General features: G+C 38.7%; 4 protein-coding genes across 5 annotated transcripts in view; 1 reads left to right on the plus strand and 3 right to left on the minus strand.

Moving 5' to 3' along the window:
- Positions 1-25: 25 nt before the first annotated feature.
- On the minus strand, positions 26-3,547 carry LOC108041475 (structure-specific endonuclease subunit SLX1 homolog). Its single transcript, XM_017119410.2, has 2 exons — positions 3,483-3,547; positions 26-1,262 (listed from the first exon to the last, which is right to left on the minus strand). The coding sequence occupies exons 1-2, from the start codon at positions 3,493-3,495 to the stop codon at positions 382-384; spliced, it is 894 nt and encodes a 297-aa protein (XP_016974899.1). The 5' UTR covers positions 3,496-3,547; the 3' UTR covers positions 26-381.
- LOC108041476 (mediator of RNA polymerase II transcription subunit 31) lies at positions 1,751-3,564 on the minus strand. Of its 2 annotated transcripts, XM_017119411.1 has the most exons (4): positions 3,483-3,564; positions 3,045-3,190; positions 2,812-2,901; positions 1,751-2,315 (listed from the first exon to the last, which is right to left on the minus strand). In XM_017119411.1, exons 2-4 carry the CDS (start codon positions 3,070-3,072, stop codon positions 1,825-1,827), a joined length of 609 nt encoding a protein of 202 aa, XP_016974900.1. In that variant the 5' UTR covers positions 3,073-3,190; positions 3,483-3,564; the 3' UTR covers positions 1,751-1,824. The 2 variants fall into 2 exon arrangements, with proteins under 2 accessions (XP_016974900.1, XP_016974901.1); XM_017119412.1 differs by lacking the exon at positions 3,045-3,190 and having other exon boundaries at positions 3,483-3,548.
- Positions 3,565-4,101: 537 nt separating this feature from the next.
- On the plus strand, positions 4,102-7,584 carry LOC108041474 (serine/arginine repetitive matrix protein 2). Its single transcript, XM_017119409.1, has 6 exons — positions 4,102-4,371; positions 4,995-5,322; positions 5,603-5,721; positions 5,801-6,370; positions 6,726-7,033; positions 7,172-7,584. The coding sequence occupies exons 2-6, from the start codon at positions 5,113-5,115 to the stop codon at positions 7,270-7,272; spliced, it is 1,308 nt and encodes a 435-aa protein (XP_016974898.1). The 5' UTR covers positions 4,102-4,371; positions 4,995-5,112; the 3' UTR covers positions 7,273-7,584.
- Positions 7,585-15,866: 8,282 nt separating this feature from the next.
- The window catches only part of LOC108041473 (5-hydroxytryptamine receptor 2B), a 33,099-nt gene continuing 24,119 nt past the window's right edge, over positions 15,867-24,846 (minus strand). The window contains 7 exon segments of the mRNA XM_044457203.1: positions 15,867-16,691; positions 17,342-17,638; positions 18,125-18,502; positions 22,840-23,138; positions 23,140-23,296; positions 24,052-24,250; positions 24,314-24,538. Of these exon segments, the coding sequence (XP_044313138.1) occupies positions 16,505-16,691; positions 17,342-17,638; positions 18,125-18,502; positions 22,840-23,138; positions 23,140-23,296; positions 24,052-24,250; positions 24,314-24,538 (1,742 nt within the window). The 3' untranslated portion in view covers positions 15,867-16,504.

Raw genomic sequence — 24,846 nt, forward strand, 5'->3', positions numbered from 1 at the left:
TAAATTAATGTTCATTATAATTGATTTTAAAGTGGAATTAAAACCTTTTCCTCAACATCTTTGTATTTTGTATTCATGATTGTCTATATCCGTTTTCGTTGTATTTAGATGGAAGTATAAATATCAGAATCCATTCTTTGAATAAGATTTGAAACTTTTTAGTTTTATATGGACTTTCAATTATAACCATAAAGTGATTTTGTGTTTTTCGACCAAAAGCGAACAATTTGTGTTTCAGATTAATCACACATTTATAACTAAAAATAATTATTACTCAAGAAACATGGAATATAGGGCACTTTACTAAAGCTAAAATCATAATAGCGAACAGACTTAAAAATGATTTGTTTTATACGAAAACTAATGTAGTAGAATTACCAATCAATCGCTCAGTTCCGTGACATCTTCCACTTCGCTATCGACATCAATTCCATCGCTGAGATCCTCATCCTGATCCTGCAGTTCTTCGGGGATGCCTAACAAGAGGCGTTTGCGCTGAAGCAACGCTGCCCAGCTGAGACGGGTCTCGCAAAGCGGACACACTCCTCCAACTGGGATATAGTGACCTGGCTCATCGCTCAGCAGATAATTCGCTAGGCACAGCATGTGGCAGGTGAGCCGACAGGTAGGATTTGTACATCCCAGGCGGGATCGTTCCGGCTGCTCGATTCGCTGCATACACAGATGACACTCTAGGGCCCAAGCCACAGGAGCAGGAGCCACTGAATCATCACCTCTCTTACGTTGTGAGGCACTTATGGAGACCTTACCACTCACAATATCCATGTAGCTAGGGAGCGGCACATCAAATGCCCTCTCATAGTCCGTTTCTAGCCAGCGAACGGTGAGGGGCAATCTATTCCAAGGACCCACCCCCAGCATCCGGCTGAGGATCCTGAAGTTGTAGTCAAAGAACGTCTCCTTGGGCACTTTGCGCCTTAACTCAGGGTACATTTTAAGTCTGGTGGATAGCGAGGGCTGTTGCCAAGCCCACTCGAACTGGAGTGCTACTATGTTATTCGGGAATCCATGCACAATCATTACCATCTGCCAAGGCCCCTTGCGGCTGGTTTTCCTCGCGCCGCCAAAGTCGCACCCGAGATTATGCTGCCGAATCCGGCGTTTTGGGTTCACGGTAAAACCCACGTAGCACTTTCCCCGGTATCGAGAGTCCAAACTCTGACTGCAGAGCAAATAAACGCCGTAAAAGTGACCCTTGAAGGCGACGGCTTCCACCTGCTCTGAAACTGCATCCTGTGGGGCTGTGGATTCATGAACATGTAGGTGTATTAATGCAAGATCTTTAAAATCTGAAACATACATAGAATCAACCACAAAAGGAGTCGACAGCGAACCGAAGCAATGACATAATATTTTTATATTAAAACCCTTTCTAATTTAATTAGGGGCTTTGCATTACAGAAAACATAATAGTTGTTTTGGTTTCCTTTGTCACTAGGCGGTTGTGGAGATAAGGGCTAAGAAAATAACTTCATAGAATAATAAAACGGTGTAGGATGTTCCATCCAATTGGTAACTAGAAAGAAGACTATTTTCACGCCGTTTGAAAACCATCGATCACTTACTTTTTCTAGATCTTGCAGTTCTGGACGTTGAAACGGACAATTGATGGTCACGTAAAAATGTTCTTCATAAAGTCGAAAACGGCTTTTACTGTACGAGTAGCGGGTAAACAAATGTTATTTCAATCAAGTATTATAAAATACAAAAAAAAGGCTAAGCCTAGACCTTAGTGTCTGGAATAAAAACTATTTTATTCCTGGTTCTTAGACTATTTTATTGGTAAACTCTTAGTTGCCAGCGCTAGTTTAACTCTAGTTTTATGTTGGCCCCTGTGGAAAGGCCATTGATTTGTTGCTGCTGCTGTTGGGGGTTCCCCGCCTGAGCTTGAACTGGCTGCAATGCAGTGGCCGTCTGTTGGCAATCCGCCGTAGCTGCTGCTCCATTTACGTTGGGCGTGGCTGCCGCTGCTTCACCTCCCGTTGCAGCCTCGACCCCGTTAGCCTGCTGCTGTTGCTGCTGTTGTTGCTGCTGGGCGGCCGTCACATTCTCGATCAGTTTGATCCGCTTGCGAGTGTAGTGCTGCCACTGGAGAATGGCTTGGTCATCAATGAACTTGCAACACTGCGAATTGACGATCTCGCGGCGGAAGTGCTCGTACTGCAGCAAGTCGAGGAAGTAGAGGCACATTGGGTACATGAGGTATTTGGCATAATCCGGCTCCTTCCAGTACTGCAGATACTTCAGGTAGTTGATGAACGACTGGTCCTTGAAAAATCCGCGCTGGGCGAGGACTGGCAGAAGGAATTTCTAGGTTAGATAGGTCTTGCTTGAGAACTAAGGCAATGTTGAGGGCAAACACGGCACTAATAATATCTGATTGATCTATGTTAAAGTCAAATCAAAGCCATACTATAACGACTTCAGAAATTATAGAGACAAATAAAGTACGTATATGAGAAAGAAGCTAAAAATAAAGTTTGTACATATAATTTGTTGAAATGAAATAGAATATCTGCCTAAAACTAAATTTTTCCCAAAAATCAACACAATTATCTTTTCATGTAGTTAGAATCTGAAGTGAATTTGCATGCTGGAAGCAGAAAGGTGCCATCAACAAAAATAGCGGTAATTTTAAAATTATTAAAATGTTTCCCTACATTGGGAATACAATTTTAGAAGTTTAACTTAGACATTCCCTAAAACTTTTTTGAACTGAGAATTGGTAGTTGGTTTCGATTGAAAACACTTCCCCCAACTTCGAAGGTGTTATGAACATAAGGAACGTACAATTGAGATAGTTGGGGTTGGACAGGCACTGCACGAACTCCAGCTCGATCTGCCAGCGTCGCCTCTGCTGCTCCTCTGACTCGATCGCAGCTGCGGAATAGATATGGAAAGTATTAGTCCTGTAGGAATGCGCACATTACTCAGTAGCTCTAAGAAGATTTTTGCATGCCAAGCGGGTGTCAGTAGGTGTTAGGTTGCAATGCAATAGTGCGTGTGGATTGGCGTGTACTTACTCTTACCCTTTCCGTACATTTTGGCCATTTTGGACTTGTCTTTGGAAAGGGTCTCGTTGGTTCGGTATTTGCGTCTATTCAGTTTCGGTGTCGGGTTGGGTTTCTTGTTTTTCTTTCAGTGTGCTATATGGATGTGGCTGTGTGTACTGGTGCACCATCGAATTGGAAACGAAAAGTCACAGTAAACAATAACACACAAATAATAATAATAATAATAATAATAATATGCACTGGCTAAAGCAACAACAAAATGTATGGGACGCGCGGCAAATGACTGAGGCAGAAGAAAACAACGAAAATACGGATCAAAGGTAAACTCAGGGCACGAAAAATGGTCGACCAGATGGCTGGGCGCGGGCGGTAGGCTGTCGCTCCTTTTGTGTTTGTGATTTCTTGTGGGAAAGCAGTTAAATTCAGGTTTTAATTCTGTCTACAAACCGTAGGAGTTCATTTGGATTGCTGATGGCCGGCGACAACCCTACTTCTGCGGCTGTCAGAGTTGCCTATTAGCAGAAGTTCATTTAACATACTGAAATGTAGTATATTTTTATTTGGTATACTTCTTGATTTCGTGTAAATTTAGTATACATTTTTTGAAGAAACCTCCATCAGAATATGTTCCGAACTAAATTATGCAGTTCACAAAAATTCACTTCAAATCTCGAAATGCCTTAATAAAAAACTAGATAACTAATCAATGCACAATGTTGACTTGCTGTAAGCCGATGATGATTACTTTATTGTCAACAAAAAAATAAATTACAAAAAAACATTCTCTTTTAAAATTTAAATTTAAAGGAACAAATTTTATGTTTTGATTTCAACATAGCGCTATATCGCTAAGAATATAGTTAACCTTAGAAGCTTCACTATATCAACATAAATAGAATAAACGCCGATGCATGTCGTGATATTAATTATTAAAAGTAAAAATAAGGTATTATAAATTATGTAGAAAATCAACAAATCAATATTTGAGTTTTTTAAATATCTAGTATTTTAAAACTACCTAGCGACTACCCCTAATGTGATGCGCATTGAATATAGTATTTTTAGAAGCCACGACAATCGCATTCGTGAAAATCACTCCATGCCTGATTTCTTTGTCAGCCAGACGCTAGAAAAAAACTAAAAATTCGACTGATAAACATATCTCATCGGAACAAAACCACTAAAAAAACAATACTCGAAGAAAAACACATCTAAAGAGCAATAAAGTTTATTTAACAACTCTCTGCGCAGAAAAAGTACATGAATTACTCACGTCTGTTTTAAGGCCGAGGAAGAAACGAAGCTACGAATCTACGACGCAAAAGGCGTGAAAAATGTGAGTAGAAATGGAAATCTATTTTGGTTTATGTAATTAAGGTGCACATAAATAAAAATGACCCCGTTTTTAAGAAGTGATTCAACCTCCCACAGCAAAAATTTCATTATGGCGACTATAATTAGATTACAGTAGGATCTGTTAGAAAGCAACCCTAAATTTGAGTATGTATACAGCAGCCGTTGAAATAATAGAACCAAATATGGGTTTTTTGAAAGATGGCTATGGTGTAAGTTTATTATTTTGCTTATTGCATATTTCTATAACTACTATGTTTTTTATTCCTAGATACAAAAATGGTTAAAATATGTTTTATTTTATATACATATCTGCGTATGCATAAATAATATAAATTAGGGACCCTATGTTAAAATGTTTTGATCTGAGGGTTGTAACTATGGACACATCTGTGTTTAGGGGGAGGTTAAAGGTTTACCTACTGTTCGAACTGTTTTCCTGCAAGCAGCTGCAGATTTATTGGTGGATTTGGGAAATGGTTTGCTTGCGTGAGCTTAGCGTTAATGGATGTCAGCTGGCGTTACCTGTCCTTGGGCCACGCTTTGGTCCTTTTTTACTTACCTGCCTGCCTACAAAACTCATTGCATTTCTCTTTGTCCTTACAGTATCAAACCGGTTTTCGGAGAAGAAACACATCTACAGGACCGTTAAAGTGTCAAGCGGAAAACAGTGAAAACAGACAGATTTAAAGGATAAATTTATTGAAAGAATACCAAAGGAATTATGAACACTGGGATCTCCCTGAACGAACGCTTCACGCAGATGCAGTCGAAGCAGCAGCCGCAGGGACGCGGTCGCAGCCGCTCCCGGAGCAGGAGCCGCCGCATCGTGGACAGCGGCGCTGGGAATCCAGGAGTTTCGGCAGCCAACTCCCGCCTGCTGCAGGAGTTCAAGCGTCGTCACACCGTCCAGACGGCCCTCAAGCTGAAGCGCGTACGTGTCCCCCCAAAAAACCGAATATTACAAACAGACACCAGAGGAATCCGACCAGATCCGTAGGACAGGTCGAAGCCTGGCAGCAGTGGCTTGGAATAATCCGGAGGAGATGGAGTCGGAACCGGCTGTCGAGCCCAAGTGCGCCTTCTGCGTGGTCCCCCAACACCCTCCAGCCTCTCAGACTCTCTATCTCTATCTCCTTTGAACTTGAACTCCAACACTGTGCAGCAGCGTACTGAAACCAAAACTTCCTACACAACCTTATGCCTCCTTACAGAGAAGCTTACGGACCACCGGCGTGAGCGGACGTGGAGCCCGCGTTGGCGGCGTCAAGTCGCTGCGCCTGGCGCCCAACGGAAAGCCCATGCGGTCCAACAACGTGACCAGGGTAGCAACGTAAGCATCTCGTCTCTAATCGCGCTCAAGCTTTCCCAATCCACTGCAACATCTCTGTACTTCTTCGTTAATCGCCCAGGATGCGTGCCGATCTAGTGGCCAGCGCCAGTGTGGGCCGCAATCGCCGCAGCGGCAGCAGCACCCGCCGCTTTCCCGCTTCCGGCGGAGGCGGCGGTGGCCTTCGTCAGCGACTAGGGCAGCGCCGTTCCTCAGTAGGCGGTGCAGCCGAGCGCGTAGAACGCCGTCAGCGACAGCAGCAGCAGTATCAGCAGCATCAGCAGCAAGCCCCACGTGGACGTTCCCGCTCGCGATCCCGCTCGCGTCTCCCTCAACCGCAGCGTGTGGACAGAGGTCGCTCCCAGAGCCGTGGACGCAGCGTAGGGCGTTCCCAGAGCCGTAATCGCGATCGCTCCGCTCAAGGACGAGTCCCGGTGAAACAGCGCCTTTCGGTCAAGCATCGCCTCGGCGTGCGTCCCGGCCAGGGAAACAACCAGGGCAACCAGGCCAAGAACCCAAGACAGCGCCGTTCATCAAGCCAACTACGAGGCGTGGCTGGCGGGCGAGTCGAGAAGCGTCGTAACGCAAAGATTCCTCAAAAGAAGGGAGTCTCCGCCTCGATTGCCGGACGCCAGGGACGACCACGCGGAAGGTATGTGGAGTGCCTATTCTAAAATTACTACATGTTTACGGAGGACAGAATAACGAAACTATTGAAAAGTTAAAACAATCTATGAGATCACAAAGATGTGAAAAGGACAGTGTAGGCGAATGCGATATTTCACGCTGAAGTGAATAAATTTGCATGATTTAATGACAATTCTATATTGAGAAAAGGTTCTAACGGTCGATACGATACTTCTTGTAATAATTTTGGTTTAAAGCTCCAAGAATTCAGAATACATTTGGCCAAAGTGGCATTTTAAAACAATATAAGTTTAACTTGAATATTTATATGGGTAATCTTTTTCAGCTGAAGAAATACTCATCAATACATTTTATTTCAGATCTGCTCTTAGGAACGCTGCTGCTGGCGGAGGGGCTGCCAAAAACTCTGCTCCGGCGCGTCGCTCACGCTCGCGCAATCGCGCAGCCGTCGCTGCTGCTGCCGCTGCCACCGCTGCCGCTCCGGGCCGGGCTAATCCTCGCCAGCGACGTGGACGCAGTGCGGGCGCTGCCAAGGGCAACAACATCAGCAACAACAACAAAAATGGTAAAACCAACAAAAACGGAAAGGGCAAGGCGGCAAACGGTGGCAAACAGGCCCCGCAGCAACAGGCTCGAAGGGGACGCAGTCGTAGTCGTAACCCTGCAGGTAAAAGCGCGACAAGTGGCCAGGAGACCAACCGGACCGGATCTGGGCATCGGCACTTGAAAAACAAAATTGTTCATTTTTCCAATCCCCATTCCCTTTGAACTCTTATTTATAATGATGTATTTCTCTCACTATTAGGCAAACCACAGCGGTCTGAGGTGAAACGCGAGGATCTTGACATGGAATTGGATCAGTACATGTCCACCACTAAGTCTGAGATGGACTACTTGCTTAAGTAAAATCAAATAGAGTGGACCAAAATTTAAGCCAATAAGATGAATAGAAGGAAGAGGATAATTGAAAGCTACCACCGGCTATAGACAGAATATGTTTCTCTCATCGCACTAAGTTACCGCCTAGTTGATAGTTATTTTTAAGCCTTAAAACCGCATTATAAAAGCGCCCATAAAGCGTCTCTTAAACTTAAAAATGTTTTCGTGTACATATGGCAAGCTGTAAAACTCTAAGTAAATCTGGCCGATAAATGTAATGTTAATCGCATTTTCGAAATACAAATTAATTATTGCTCATCTTAAAAAGTAATGAAAAAAAGCGTTTTAATGGATACTGATATTTGTTGGTAAACAATTTGGTTTTGAAAATCGTATTTATAGTTTATGTAGTTGAATATCATATTTTTCATTCACGGCCAATGTTTATCGAATTAGTGTTACTGATTTATTTGCTTTGCAAACATAACAAGAGAGAACGCTATAGTCGGATGCCCCGACTATCAGATACCCGTTACTCAGGTAAAGGGAGTGCGAGGGAGATGGAGATAGAAACTTTGATCACGCATAACTTTTTAACGAATGGTCCGATTTGAAAAATTTCTTCTACATTTCGATAGGTATTGATAAATACAATAAAACTGCATTTTTACTTTTCCGAAATATTTAAATTTTTAAAATCGTATATAAGCGATTGTGGGCGTTAAAGGGGGCGTGGCACCATTTTGAAACAAACTTGCGCTGCGTAGGAACTTCTAAAATCTACATGCAAAATGTCAATCTTCTAGCTTTTATAGTTTCCGAGATCTCAGCGTTCATACGGACAGACAGACGGACAGACAGACGGACAGACGGACATGGCTAGATCGACTCGGCTAGTGATCCTGATCAAGAATATATATACTTTATAGGGTCGGAAACGCTTCCTTCTAGCTGTTACATACTTTTGCACGAATACAATATACCCTTTTACTCTACGAGTAACGGGTATAAAAATAATACACCATTCCAGCCACAATTTTCTTTATTGAATTTTTTAGAGATAGTCATAACTGTTACAACTTAAATAATATAGGTATATTTTTGTTTTTCAATTTTATTTCATAATTAACGATGACGGAAGCTAACTTCGGCAAGCCGAAGTTTTAATACCCTTGCAGACTTTGACGAAATTGCTAAAAGTGAAAAAGTAGCGAAAGGAATAAGGTATACATAAGTAAACTAGATTTGCATCGTTTCAAGTCAATTGCTTTTATACTGCAAAAATGTCATATACAAATAAAAAAAAAGGGATACTTTCGCAGCCTTTAACAATTTTTCCTATCTCCTTTAAGATATAGACTTCCGAGCGGCAAGCGCTTTTACCCTAATCAAGATATGCGTAAATAAATAAGAATTGGAAAATTTTATGTTAGTAGCTTACACACTGCGCGAAATATTCTGATAATCATCAAATTTGGACCGATTTCACCCTATTGTTCCTATGGGAGCTATAGGATATAGACGTCCGATCGGCACGCGCTTTCACCTTGATCAATGTATGCATAAAAAAATAGGATTTGGAAAGATTTATGTCAATAGCTTGTATACTGCGTGAAATATCCTAAAAATCATTAAATTTTAACCGATTTTACCCTTTTGTTCCTATGGGAGCTATAGGATATAGACGTCCGATCGTCACGCGCTTTTACTCTGATCAAGGTACGCATAAAAAAATAAGATTTGGAAAGATTTATGTCAATAGCTTTTACACTGCGCGAAATATCTTCCATTCTTGCAAGTTATATCCGATTGTTCCTATGGGAGCTATAGGATATAGACATCCGATCGGGGCGGTTTTCAAACTTGATCTGCGTACACTTGTTTTAGGACGACTGTTAAAGTTTCAGATCGCTAGCTTTTAAACTGAGCTCGCAAACGGTATTGAAACAGACGGACAGACGGACAGACGGACATGGCTATATCGACTCCCCTATTGATCCTGATCAAGAATATATATACTTTATAGGGTCGGAAACGTCTCCTTCACTGCGTTACAAACTTCTGACCAAAATTATAATACCCTCTGCAAGGGTATAAAAATCATTCCAATTATATGGGCCACTTAATTCAAAATATCGGCAATCACCAATTTTCTTATTCCTTTGGACCTGTGGGTGATAAAAAATAAACTTGGATCTTTACTCAGAAGTACCAAATATTATAGAAAATTATAATTGGTTCGTAAAATTGTTTGGCCGTATTTTTTTTTAATTTAAAAAAAATTCAACACACCTCAAGAATTTTTCATTGCTTGGTTTTATGATTAAGAAAGGTAATCTTTCCCAGTGTGCACTGGTATATATAAATGCGTGTAAGAAACATAGGGTATATACAACCTTGTGTACACAACCCTCCCACTTCCAATGATATTACCGATCTGCAATATTTAGAAACAAAAATTTTAATTCTACCCGTCAACATTCATAATAGAAATTAAGAAAGTTTTTTTTCAATCAGTGGTCGAATTGTTAATTTAATTCGGTGTCATAATTGGTATACTCATTAAGCTTAAAGTTTTGTCTTGTAAATTAATATCACTATAGTTTTTATCTAAATCATTGGTAGAGTTGCTTTTGATTATTGAACATTAGTATATAACTTTGATTTTGTGTGTAATAAGGTTCGATTTATTACTTTTCGATTAGTTTTTCTTCTTAGGGAGACTAAAAAATGTGTAACAAAAGATGTAATATTATTGCAAGGCTAGAAGATAGTCTTAAACAACAATATTTCACCCTACACCATTTGTTAGCCAGAATTGACAGAATCATGTTTACGACTGTTTACCGGTCCTTCATTGATGTCTAGAAAGTTTTATATTGATGTCGATCTTTTCTTTGTGCACTGCATCTTTGTTGTTTTATTTCTCTATTATTGGTGCTTGTGTAAATTTTTATAATCAATAAACTCCGTTATGAAATTCTTTTATTCGGTAAGGAATCCAGGACTAACTCAATCTTAATCATTAAACTCCGTTCTGAAATCCTTTTATTGGGTAAGCAATCCCGGACCAACTCAATCCTAATCAAGGCTCATTAGATATTAAGTAGCCAAATACAACCGGTCAATGCGATTAGTTGTCAGCGGTAATCAACCGCAACTGGCAAAACAAACCAATCTGCTCTACCCGTCACTCAACACCACCCAAAAATCACCTATCCACCCGAAAACGGAAGGCAATCCGCTAATTAACACAAAATGGTCATTTGTTTCCTTGCTAATTGCCTTGGCTAGGTGGGAGGACAAGTGAGGACATATCCTGCTTTCCTCCTGGGATCCTCGTCATTAACCCGTTGTTGCTTGTCAGCTGTTTGAAAGCATTTAACAAATTATAAGCAATTAGGAAGTGTTGCTTTGTCCGAATATTATACTTTTTAGCTACAAGTTGAGCACGATTTAATGGCCGACGCACAGTGGGGAATAGTTGCAAAAAGAACAATATCAATGGTAAACTCTAAAAAATATGGAGAATATGCTTTGTTATCTGTATTTCTTTATGAGGAATTTTATTCACAGAAGAAATACAATATTGTCGGATGGAAAATATATAGTTGTATACAAGTCTCTGTCATTCTGAATCAGCACAAGACCTCTAAACAAATTTTTTAAAAAATATAGATTGCTGAACACGTTCTTATCATCAAGGAAAAGACAAATTAAGGATCCTTCCAACATGTTTGCCTTATCTCCAATTCATTTATTATACCCTTGCAGAGGGTATTATAATTTTGGTCAAAAGTGTGCAACGACCCTATAAAGTATATATATTCTTGATCAGGATCACCTCCTGAGTTGATATAGCCATGTCCGTCTGTCCGTCTGTTCGTCTGTCTGTCCGTCTGTCTGTCCGTCTGTCTGTCCGTCTGTCTGTCCGTCTGTCTGTTTCTACGCGAACTAGTCTCTCAGTTTTAAAGATATCGAATTGAAACTTTGCATACACCCTTCTTTCCTTTGCACGCAGTATATATGTCGGAACGGCCGGGATCGGCCGACTATATCCAAAGCTGCCATATAACTGATTGATCGGAAATGCAATAACTTTGGTGTTTGTAAAGTTAGGAAATTGGGATTTTCTATGGGTTTTATATTTGGCCAATCAATACGACCTGCCAAATTCAAAAGTGTCAAAAGTGTGCAACGCAGTGAAGGAGACATCTCCGACCCTATAAAGTATATATATTCTTGATCAGGATCACCTCCTGAGTTGATATAGCCATGTCCGTCTGTCCGTCTGTCTGTCCGTCTGTCTGTCCGTCTGTCTGTCCGTCTGTCTGTCCGTCTGTCTGTCCGTCTGTCTGTCCGTCTGTCTGTCCGTCTGTCTGTCCGTCTGTCTGTCCGTCTGTCTGTTTCTACGCGAACTAGTCTCTCAGTTTTAAAGATATCGAATTGAAACTTTGCACACACCCTTCTTTCCTTTGCACGCAGTATATAAGTCGGAACGGCCGGGATCGGCCGACTATATCCTATAGCTGCCATATAACTGATTGATCGGAAATGCCATAACTCTGCTGTTTGTTAAGTTAGGAAGTTGAGACTTTCTATGGGTTTTATATTTGGCCAATCAATCTGACGTACCAAATTTCATAAGGATCGGCCGACTATATCCTATAGCTGCTATAGAACTGATTGATCGGAAATGCCATAACTTTCGTGTTTGTAAAGTTAGGAAGTTGGGATTTTCTATGGGTTTTATATTTGGCCAATTAATCCTACCTACCAAATTTCATAAGGATCGGCCGACTATATCTTATAGCTGCCATATAACTGATTGATCGGAAATGCCATAACTTTGGTGTTTGTTAAGTTAGAAAGTTGGGATTTTCTATGGGTTTTATTTTTACCCAATCAATTCGACATATCAAATTTCATAAGGATCGGCCGACTATATCCTGTAGCTGCCATATAACTGAACGATTGGAAATGCCATAACTTTGGTGTTTTTAAAGTTAGGAAGGTGGGATTTTTTATGAGTATTAAGAATGCATCATATGAATAATTTTGGAGAATATAATTTGCAGAATATTCTGCAAGGGTATTTCAACTTCGGCTCCGCCCGAAGTTAGCTTTCCTTTCTTGTTTTTACTCTGCATAAGGTTAAGTCATGAGAAGGGCTGGAATCATATTATTTCTATTAGATATACCTTCTTCTAAGAATAAATGCAAACTTTAACAAGCCGAAGCTTATATACCCTTGCAGCCGTTACAGAAATAAAATATTCTATATACTGATTTCAATCCTTAAATTTTCCGATCAATCTTTCGATCGTTTCTGTGGCATCAATAGTCGTCCGATTTTAACAAAAGTAAAACTGTAATTCTGTTATCGTTAAAAATGACTATAACTCGTAATATACCGATTGTTACTATGGCTGCTATATTGATTAATGAACGGAAATGTGTCCTTCTAGACTCTGCAAGGACATAAAAATAAGATATAGTCGTGGATATTCTCTTGTTTAATAACCGTTGCTTAAACGTATTCGTAATTTTCGTTAGTATTAGGTAAAGTTGCCATTACATTTTCAGGCATGGTAGTTGTGAATGGCTTTTGAGACCGTTAACTTTAAACTGCCGTTTTAACTTGAGTTGAGAATGGAGTGAAAACAGGAAATCGTCCCAGCGGCGCGGCTGAAAAAACCAATTTGACTAATCTGCACAGGCTACACAGAAAAGGTTGCAAAGTCCTGATGGGCAGGTGGCGACGACTTAAGACTTTCCTCTTTCGGGCATCGGAAAGCAAATTTGCGGTGGTTAAATCGCTTGCTGAATGTCTAAGCAAACAAGAAATGACCCTAAATTCGACAGGCCGTAGTTTACATACCCTTACTGATAAAAAACTAAGACGAATATAATGTAGTTATGTCAATTAAACGATGGTTCCTACGGTAACTATATGTTATAGTAGTCCAAATTTGATTAAACTAAAGTCCGATCCTGAAATTAAAAATTGGTTTTTTGGGAAAGTCTAATCCGAATTGTTTTAGAACTAAGAGACTACATTAAGTAGAAAGACGGACAGGCGTACGTGTTTAGATTGAATTGGCTATTGATCGTGATCAAAAATATATACATATGTACTTGACGGTGTGAAATGTCTCTCTTTCTGTGGTCCAAACTTTCAACTAAAAAGTTAATGCCCTCTGCTAGAGTAACAAAACTACACAGCTGAGTGCTTCCCGGTCTCAAAAGAGATTATAAACATATTAAGAATCGCAAAATAAATGTAAATTCTGAGCCGTTTAAAATTTGTGTCGTGTGGTTATTTCTATTAAAATAAAACATATTCTCCTAGTTTTAAACGTTTTTTTAAAGAAACAAAAGTCTTATTTTAAGAAATTTTATGTCTGTCTAAACATATTTAGTTACTGTCATCAACAATTTTTCAAATGACCTTTGTATTGGGCCACGCTGTTTGCTAAAAAAGCGAAAATATATTGAATGTCAGGCGGTGCCACACATAAAGTATTTATATTATGTGTTACTTTACGAATAATTTTAATGCCACTCTCTTAAAAATGTACTTCATTGAATTTGACAAATCTGTTTATAGATTAAAACAACTGTTTTGGTTGTTTTCAAATAATCAGTGTTTTGCAATCCTTGTTTTGATAAAGAACCCTAAAAATTTTTATTTTCTTTAAAAAATTTGTATTGTTTTACTTTTAAAATTGGGTATGGCTATACCATATTTTATGATGCATACAATACAATGATACAATATTTCGTTTCAGTCTACTAGAAACGAATATATAAACCTATATTTGCTTGAAATTGCTTGTGAAAAGAACCATGTAGACATTCCAATAAAATTTGTCAATGTCAAATTCAAATACTATAGAATAACTCGACTTAGAATACAAAAATATATTATTTAATTTTCGGTGTATTTGAATTTGTAAGTACACAAATGTATTATTTTGTGTTTTGATAAAATTTAAATGCGTCACCGAATTTTAAATGGTGGTAGACAATCACAATTTCTTTATTTGTGCAAGTAAGTAAATTACATTCAGCTGCGACCCGCTCCCGACCATCCATTGCACCCGGCTTTAGATGTTAATCAACGCTCTTGAGGCCGCGGGACCGAGAAAGTGCAAAAGTAAACAGCAAAATACCAGCGGTGCAATCAATTTCATGGTGAACTAAGACAGCTCTAAGCCATAAACAACAGTCAGTCAGCGGCAACTTAATTGTGGTTCCCAACTTTGTTGTCACCGCCGTTTGGCCCAAGTCTGTATTTCGAGTGGCTTTCGCGAACTCAGCGTTTCGAGTTCCTGGTGCCAATGTGCTCCCGAAGGCGAAGGCATTCAACACGGCGAAACACAGTGGCAACTGCAACTTAAAGCACTCGTCCATAACAGATTCAGTTATCCTCGATCTATATTTTATGCTTCAGTTGACAAACGATTTATGCAGAATATATTTTTTTCCACCAACTAAAAGATACCTAAAGTTCATTAACGCGCGTTTTTGTACAAATTTTGAGAATTTTTAATTTTAACCCTACTTTTAACTAACCAAAAGGACCAAATTTCTATGTTTGTTTATAAAACTTATTTGTCTTCGTTAAAAATCCTTTCCGACCATATTAAGAATATAATATATATTTGGGGTTTTTAAAGACGTGCATGAATACAAAAAAAAAATGGGGATTGGGTATCCAAACAATTTTGTTCATTAAATTACAATTTCATTGTTTGATGACATTATTGCAACCATAAATAACCGTAATGGTAAAGAAACTTTCTTCACTATCATCTAATTTAAAATTGTCGGCATTTATCTGAAAGATGGTCCCAGCAATGAATTTTACTAATGTTTCCATGTCTGCATTTTTAATATACGAGATGTTTTAAGTTTTTAAAGAATTTGTATATCCCTTACATATATCTACATTTTTTTAAATATACATTGAAGTCTTCGATTATTGAGTAAGAAACAGGAAAGAGAATGGAAAGGGGAAAGCAAGATATTCCGTTGTGCATTAAATTCAGGACAACAATGCAATTTTCATGACATTTATGAGCAGCGAACACACTGGCACCCCGCGATTATTGAAGCCACCACCAAAGTTTAATGCGGTTGTCAAGTAACCAAAGCTGACAGAAGTGGGGTGTTTGCGTTTGTGTGGGTGAAAAGCTCAAATGGAAGGAAGTTATGACGTAAAGCACTTAAGTCCGCCTAAAACTCTCATATCTTGATTAGATACGCTTCGGGGCTGACATTTTGGGGTTGCACTAAAATCCCGTATTATTTGTTGCCAACTCAGCCTTCGACACGGCTGATGTCTCCTGAAAATGCAGCTAAAGTCCATACTTGATTCTTAACAATAGAATTATTATGTTTTCTCTTTTATTTCTGTCTGGTTTTATTCGACTTAATCGCTCAGTATACTGCATCGGAGTTGTAAAGCAGCATATTGGCTCTGAAGTAGTCTTGATTATGGCTACCAGATATTCTGGAATGTGCAACCGATTTGGGAACCTGAAAATAACGTCCCACCTCGTCCTTCGATGACTTGGTTTCTTCAATAGTCGGGAAAGAAAAAAAATTTTAAAGAATACGTATTGCGGTTCATATTTATTTATCAAGTTTTGAAATTCATGTTCTTGAACGGTTAGCTTACTTACTACGGAAAGACACATACACACAGGATGAACTAAAGGAACAGCAATGCTGTGTGGGCAATTTAAATATACCTTAAGGGTGGGTTAGAAATCCAATTCCTTTCTAAACAAATTCATCGCTTTCTAATGACTACCAAACGAATTTGCCATATTTAATTTCAATGATTTATAATAAGTTAAACCTAGTACTACATTTAGTTTTCTATTGTTTTTCAACAAATGTTCTTTGTTTTTGACTTAGGAATAGAGCGATGATTAAAGCTAGAATGTTGGCATGGAAATGAAACACAGTCAATATTGCACTCACTAACTCTCACTTAACCTCTCCCTATTTTTTCTTCCTTTTACATATGGTACAATGATATGTGATGTGTTTTAAGTTAAGTATTTTGCTTTATAGGTCCTACAAAAGTCGTCAATTTGATTGTTATTATTTTTTGGAAAGTTTTGCATGAATCTCCCTGAAGTAAGTGTTTCCTTTGATTAACAGCTTGTAATATTAGTTGACCGTTTGTGTTTGGCTGTTTCGTCGGTTTAAATTCGTATCTATTTAGCATGTAACCAATGGTGGCTCAGCACTCGTCATCGGTGATCGTGTAGCTTCCTCTAAACTCGCTCAATGGCGTCGCGTTTGCGGTGGATGGCGTCATGAGCGGCGCCCCCTGAAAGGAAATGGCCAGCGGGAGGGCCGAGGGGGCGCACAGGCTCAGGGCGCTTCGTCCTTCGGTAACGGAACGGAAGCGCAGCGGGCGGCCGGAACTGCAATTGGATGATAATAACTGGGTTATTGGCTTCGCCTTCAAAAACTATTTTAAGTCAATAGGATTATAGTTGAAATTCACAGGCTTATAGATAACAACTATTTTTTATCTACCAGAAATCACTGTATATAATTTCGCTTCCTTAGGCTTTCTTTAAGGTAAAACGTTAAAGTACTTTTGTGTAAAACACTTTTATAGACAAATATACTTTGCACTGGAAGATACATGGGCATCTGAGATTATCTGGGATTAGACCACTTTCAGTAAAAAGGGGAAAGGGAGGCTCCTAGAAGGTAAACAAAATAAATTCAAGTGATTTTAAGGTTTTACATTTCAATGCTTGCACAGACATTGTTTTAAACCAATTTAAAGTAACAAACTTTTCTTTCTTCCTTTAGCTCAACAATATTCCCTGTAATTTAGTCTGACAGAGCTGGATTTCTAATCGCTGCTCATTCATTTACTGCTACATACACACTCTTTGCCTCCGCCATTTGGCTTGATTCCACTGCCAAAGTAAAAATCCCTTAAAATCAATCATTCGTCACGTTGCACATTAATCCCCAGCACAATGCACTCCCCAGAGCAATAAATTGTGTCCAATTCCCCGTGTCGCTTGGCTGCATTCCTTCTCCCTCCCCAACTCACCGTTCGCAGTTGCACTTGAGCAGGCGGATGAAGGCCGCCCGGAACGTGCGATTGAAAATGGTGTAGATGATTGGATTGATCGTCGAGGAGACGTAGCCTAGCCAGAGACAAGTGTTCACCACGTGCTCGGGCACCTGGCACTCGGGACATGCGGCAAATATGATGTTCAGGATGAAGAACGGCGACCAGCACAGGACGAAGGTGAAGAACACCAGTCCGAGCACCTTGGTGGCCTTCTGCTCTGTGGCAACCGCATTGGCCGACAAGCTGTTCCGCTTGCTGCGATTGTTTAGGAATCTGCAAGGAAAGATTCGTCAAAACAGCTTTCAATAAACAGAAAAAGAATAAAGAAAGTAATATTGTCCGCTGTGTGGTTACATCGTAATTTAATGTTAGGCTGATCAGTCCAACTTAAGCTCGATGTATTTGAACATTTATCTAATCGAGTTAAATAATTATTATAACCTTGTTTTAAAAAAAGGAGTTTTTTAATTTAAAGGTCATTTCTTTCTTAAAAATGCTAAAGCTTGAAAACGCTTCCGCGCTTTAGATTTAAAATTAATGTATTTTACAAATAAAATCTTCTATGCGATTCTTTTTTGTTTAATTTACTGAAAACAAATTTGTTAATCAAAAGCGTAAGCTTGTAAAATTCCTCAAGTCCGAAATATAGTGACTTAATGTTTAAGTTCCTTGAAATTGCTGCACTCCACAACGCATACATTGTTTTCTTAGTTTCGAAGTTTTTTCGAGAACGTAATTATATTCCCCAGCATCACTCACCGTAAATTTAGGGTGGGCGTGGCAACGCGGTTTAATGCAAACTTAAAGGGCCGCATTTTGTGGCGCTGTCGTTCGTCAGGGTTTGAAGCCGGGGGCCTTCCCTGCTCCACCAGATGATTGCCTCCAGCTCCCTGACTCTGGCCGAGACTCAGAGTCGGGCCCTGGATGGTGGCGATTTTCATCATGCTGGTGCCTCCAGGAGTTGTGCAGCTCGTTGTCGCAGTTGATGAGCCATTGCCACCGCCTCCTCCTTCCGTCCCTCCACCAGCCCCACTCCCTCCACCTCCAGCTCCACTTCCATTGCCACTTCCATTAGGCGGGTAACCCAATTGTGGCTGGGAGATGCTGACACGCACAGAGGCCCGTCGATTTGGATGGCTGTTGGATGATGGAAAACGAAAAATATATCCAATTTAAAGGGGTCCGAAGACAAAAATTTAGAAATATATATATTTTTAATTTTAAAGCCTCAAAATTGGTTTAATTTTGCTAAAATACTCGTATTAAAACATTTATTTTGAGGTTTATGGTTTAATCAAAATCCACTCCTACTATAGTTATTTATAATGGGTAAAAATTGGGGTATGTTATTTGAAATTGGTCAACTAGTGTTATTAAAACATTTATACTAATTTGTGTTTTCGAATTATTTTCTGTGCAGTGTAGTGTGGCTTTACAAAGTCGTTAGCTCTTTATTTTTTAAGCTAATATGATCTTAGAAACACCTTGTCGCAGATGGCAATATAATTTGGTAAAAGGCAAAAATAGGCAAATTCTGAAAACTGTCGTTAATATCCCATGTGCCGGAAATATTGAGTGTGCATACTTCGTTGTTATTTACAAAATTATTCAAAATATTCGAAAACTTAATAAACTGAAATGGAAAACAATTGAATGCAACTTATTTTATTAAACGTAACAAGCATTGAGTACAATATGGCGTTGCAAATACTTTATTTAAATAAATAAAATAGCCATATAGTTTTTTTCCTCTGTGCAAAAAGCATTGCATATTCAAATTGTTTTCTTATATCGCCGAGCGAGTGTATGATATTAGATTAAAGTCTTTCGATTGCTGGGACCCTTCCGAATCCGAGACCAAACTGATAAAATTGGCTTCTAATGTAATGATGGCTTGGAGGAGGATTTTGGGAGACCGAAGCACACCGGGAGCTAAATGTAATGAATTTCTGCTGCTTGGGACCTCAGAGCCGCCCTCACCAAAATTTGTTTGCTTGTGTATTCTTGTTGATTTTGGATCTGGCAATTTAGCTAAATGCTTTGTTTGCGAGATAGGCGAATGCAAGTGGAAATAAAATGGAAGCAAAGGTGCCTATTAAATTAGAGTTATGTTAGTGCGACAGTAAAGGCGCAAATAATGTAACGCCTAATTTTAGCTAATACCATATAGAGGAATAGTTTGTATAAAAGATATGAACGAACTTAAAGCTTTTAATTATAACATACCAAATATTGTTATTGTGCATAAAGAGATTATTTTTACTTTTATATTATCACTTTAAATAGAAATGATATTGTACATTCCATTTTTTTCAGTGTTTTCGGAAAATAGACATTAAAGTTGAAACAAGAGAGAACGCTATAGTCGGGTGCCCCGACTATCAGATACCCGTTACTCAGGTAAAGGGAGTGCGAGGGAGATGGAGATAGAAATTTTGATCACGCATAACTTTTTAACGAATGGTCCGATTTGAAAAATTTCTTCTACATTTCGATAGGTATTGATAAACACAATAAAACTGCATTTTTACTTTTCCGAAATATTTAAATTTTTAAAATCGTATATAAGCGATTGTGGGCGTTAAAGGGGGCGTGGCACCTTTTTGAAACAAACTTGCGCTGCGTAGGAACTCCTAGAATCTGCATGCAAAATGCCAATCTTCTAGCTTTTATAGTTTCCGAGATCTCAGCGTTCATACGGACAGACAGACGGACAGACAGACGGGCAGACAGACGGACAGACGGACAGACGGACATGGCTATATCGACTCGGCTAGTGACCCTGATCAAGAATATATATACTTTATAGGGTCGGAAACGCTTCCTTCTAGCTGTTACATACTTTTGCACGAATACAATATACCCTTTTACTCTACGAGTAACGGGTATAAAAATTAAAATGTTGATCAATAATATGTGATTGGTGTCATTTCGTTGGCTTTTAAATATTTTTCTCCAAACAGAGTTTTCCAAGCAGAGTTATTAGAAAAGAAGTGAGACTATATATTAACATATATTTCAACATTTATATAGTCACGACTTCACCTTAAGAAAGAAATATTCAAAAATAATATATTTGCACCTTGCCATGTTGTAAAGGAATTAAAAAAAAACAAATGGTAATTCAAAAATGTTTAAAGTCTTTATTTTTTATTCATCGTGGTCAAAATTTTACATGTACACACATCTATTTATTGAAAAGGTATAATTTCATTATTTTTATTTTGATTTTTTATTGAATTAAATGAAATTAAGTTTTAAAATGTCTGATTTAGATGACCGGACTTGCGCTTGTGACCCATGGAAATGTAGCAACAAATGCAACGTTTAACTTATTTGCGTTATTTTTCACCGTTCTCTTAACAATTAAAATAAGCAAGGGCCATGACTTAAAAACTATTGCTGGCTCAGCGAATAAAACAAAAAGTTTTTCAATTTCTGCCCGGTCGGGAGAGAGTGGCGCCCAAGCGGCGTCAAATGTCCAACTTATAATTTGTAAAGGTACAACGTTTTCCGTCTGAACTCCTTCGTTTTTTAGTACAATGGCACAAAAAAGTTGTTATATTTCCCACGGGCTTGGCGATTCTACCTGAGGCCCTTGGCCCATTAGAAATTCATACATTTATCCGGCCACTTGTTCGTCACACGAAAAATGCCAAAAACGAGGAGCGCATAATCGCGACATTTATTACCTTTTTCCCGGCTTAAGTCGAGGACTTATCTCGCCCGTCGCTTTGGTTATGGTAAAATGCTGCTGACAACCAGCAGGCAAAGTCATCTGCGAATTTCTGTGGCACTTGGCTGCACTTTGCTTTTATTTCGAAAGCTTTTGGGGGTTCTTTTTGTGGATTTTGCCTGCATGTCTGGACTGCTGGCAACAATGTCGGATGCGACATTTTTCCTTTCTTGCGGTTTCCCTTTTTGCATTTTATGCAGTATTTATTGTTCCAACAACAACAATGTGGCAGCAGCTGAAGTGGTGCGACAAACGGTTTCGTGTTTTCATGTTTTTTTTATCCCGCTGCACCACATGACGTATGAGTGATTTATGTCCAAGCCGCCATGCGCGCCAGATTACGTATATGTCATGTTGTGCGAGTCTTGTGAATGTGCATTTAATTGCCCGAAGACATATAATTGATTGTCCTCTGCAGTGGTAGGGGACTAAATTTACTCTAATATGCCTTCTTGAAATCATTTTAGAGTACTTGTATATACATTATAATTTATTAAGTTATTGGAAATAAAATATTTAGTTTTTGTAATTAATCTGCTACTTATTAACCAACAAATCCATTTCCTTTAAAGCTGTGTATAGTTTTTTCTTGTAGTTTTTATTTCTTCCCTACATATTAAATGCTGTAAAATTATACTTAAAAGAAACTAGTAACAAAAGATACTTTGAATGATGGCAAAATCTTTCTCCCTAAAACTTTCCGCCTAGCGGAAGTTAAAGCATAATATAACAAATGTAATAAATTTGAAAGCATTGTTGTGCACAGAAGCTAACACTAGTAGCAAGCCGATGTTTTTACACTCTTGCAGCTATAACAACTATTTTAAAAACTTTATATCGATTTTTAGCTTGTATAATTAAAATAAATGTTATCGATCAGTTCTTTAGCAGCTTTATCATATATGATTATGTAAAACTTAAAACATATTTCTGACACTTAAAGTTATAACGATATTTATATTTTTTCCTAATAGTTTGCGGATAGATCTCAAACAGCCGATATTTATGTTTTTCTATTTTTATTAAATTAAAGATATAATGTATATTTAAGAATATAAAAAATGTGTATATCTCGGATTGTTTTTGTGGCAGCTATCATATATAGCTTTTCCGAAATGTATACTACTACTCGCTACATGTATCGCTACATTTAAATTTCTTTCTTGTTTTATAATTTATCTTATTTGGGAATATTACTGTATCAGAAAGTATTAGCGTAGTTTAATCTGTAGTGTATCCAACATATTCCTTGGTCTTATTATTTTTGATTGTTAGTTTGTTTCTGGAGGAGAATTGGGAGTCGCTTACATTTGTCTTTACTGGTGGCAATGTTGCCGAGCCTCAATAGCTTTCAATTTAATGGATAAATTGAAATCGTGGTCAAGGCAAAATTTAAATTCGATATTTGCTCAAATCGATTAGCACTTTGATTTTTAATCTACAAGCTTTCACCCCAATGAACTCAAGGCGAGTAAGTCACTTGAAACGAGATATTTAATGAAGAAACCCAATTTAAAGCCAGGCTACGCCTTTTGTAATGTATAATTATTTAATGGTTATACCCAAAATTATTCACTCACAAAAAACTGAAGACCAAGGTAAAGTATGTTATGAAACAGTTCAGTTTGATATATAATTCTATGTAGATTTATTTTGAAGTTGTCCTAAGAATATTACCATCATAAACCACGATAAGTCGCCACACCAGTAATTAACTTTTGAAGTGTTATCCACTCACCTGTCCATTAGGTTGGGATTGCCGCCGTGTTTGCGCCAGAAGCTGCTCGAGTGCGACTTGTTGGTGGAGTGGCAGCTCGAGGCGGGTGACGACGAGTGCCGCAAGATGCCGCCGCCAGAGAACCGGAAGCTGCTGCGGGCGGTGGTGGCACCCCTGGACCCACTTCCTCCGACTCCCCCACTGCCATTGGCCACATTGCGGAAACTGACCGTGCCGATGCTCCTGCAACTCGTCGTTCGCTGCTGCATCAAAGGACGTTCGGCGGGCTCTACGCTGTTTCCCCTGGTAGCACCCCCCCCGTAGAACCGCTCCCTCTTCCATTCCTCCCCCCGCGTGATTAAAGTTGCGATTGCCGTCGCCCATTGACAGGAATTTGTTATTGCCACTGGAAAAGCTGCTGTGCATCTGCAACTGTTGCTGGCTGTGCTGCGACCTAATGGTGAATCGTCCACCCAGCCTGAAAAACGCAAATTACAGGTAAACATATTTAACTTTGTGTGGTTATATAAATAATTAATTAAAAAAGTTTTTTATAAAAATAATTGTGAGTGTAAGGAGGCTTTAGAATGCATTCGGCCGCATTTACAGGATTTGGAAATTTTAGCTAAGGCTGAAATTTATTTGGAAGAGATTTTTGGGAATCTTAAGAATGTTTTTAGATAGGTATGAATTTTAGTTTTCGTAATTTGGTTTCAAAAATAACATTTGAAATTGATTGAAATGATTCACATGTTTTTGAGTGTAGAGCAAGCTGGATGAATTGGTTGGATGAATTGGTGGTTGATTGAGTTATGGCTAATTTGCGCTTGGTCGAATTTCGATTGACCTTTGGCAGCCAATTAGTGGCAGAAATAGCAGTGTTTAAAAGAGAAAGCGCAATAACGATTTAAGCCCTTGAGTCTGTGACGGAAATTTAGTTGCCGCCCAGAGAATCGTTGTGTTGAGAGGGTAATAGAGGAAATAATTTTTAAAAATGTTTTATTTTGTATTTTTTTCTATTTGTATTTTTAAGTAAAAGTTTGTTTTAGAGACGATTTGAGATCAATTCCTTTTTTTAATCTAAATTTTTATAACTAAATAGCTTAATTATTTATTTTTAGCACTTTTAATTTGATGGGAAGCCTTAAGCCGATTATTGCAACACTTTTAATAATAACAATATGCAACAATCTGTGGAAATTAGTCAAGGATCTTATTCGCTAGAGCCCTTACCTGCGAAACAGTTCACTTTCCGGATGCTCGGCGGCAAAACGGGCCTTCTTCCGGAGGAGGGGAATGGTCAGAGCGTATGTGGTGACCATCATTAGCATGGGGATGTAGAAAGCCACCAGAGACCCAAAAACAAAGAAAGCTCGGTTGTTGATTACACAGACATTGGGCTCGGGCATAATGTTTTTCTCGTTGACCAGACCTGAGTACCCGAAAAATAAATTCATGAATAACTTTCAAGCCTTCCCAACTTCTTATAATTTACCCAGCACTGTTATCGAGCTGGATACCATCATGGCCATCACCCAGACAATAGCAATCTTAATACCAGCCAATCGTTTTGTAGATCGATGCCTCGATCCCAATGGATTCCTTATGCCCAGATAGCGTCCCAAACTTATGAAGCACATGTGCAGGATGCTCGACGAGCAGGCCAGCACGTCGCAGGTCACATAAATGTTGCACCAGGTAAAGCCAAGAGGCCAATAACCTGAAAAATATAATTTAAAAAACTCAATGTGTTTAGTTTAGCTAATCTTAGCTTCTAATATTAATTAATTTACCGAATTAAAAGTGTAATTAGAAATAAGGGATATTAAGGTATTAAAAAAATTGGCTGTTTCAAAAAGTTAGAAATGAGCATAGCCGAGTTGATTTTGTTTTCTATTTCTTTGCGAAAATAATTAATAATATTATTGTGTTCTGTATATGTTAATAAATAATCAAAGATAATAAAGATGTAATAAATAGTCAAATACAACAAATTTGGGTTCATTTGCTTTTCTAATAACTTTTTTA

This window comes from Drosophila rhopaloa, unplaced genomic scaffold (assembly GCF_018152115.1).
Source record: "Drosophila rhopaloa isolate 14029-0021.01 unplaced genomic scaffold, ASM1815211v1 contig_155, whole genome shotgun sequence".
Lineage (NCBI taxonomy): Eukaryota > Metazoa > Arthropoda > Insecta > Diptera > Drosophilidae > Drosophila > Drosophila rhopaloa.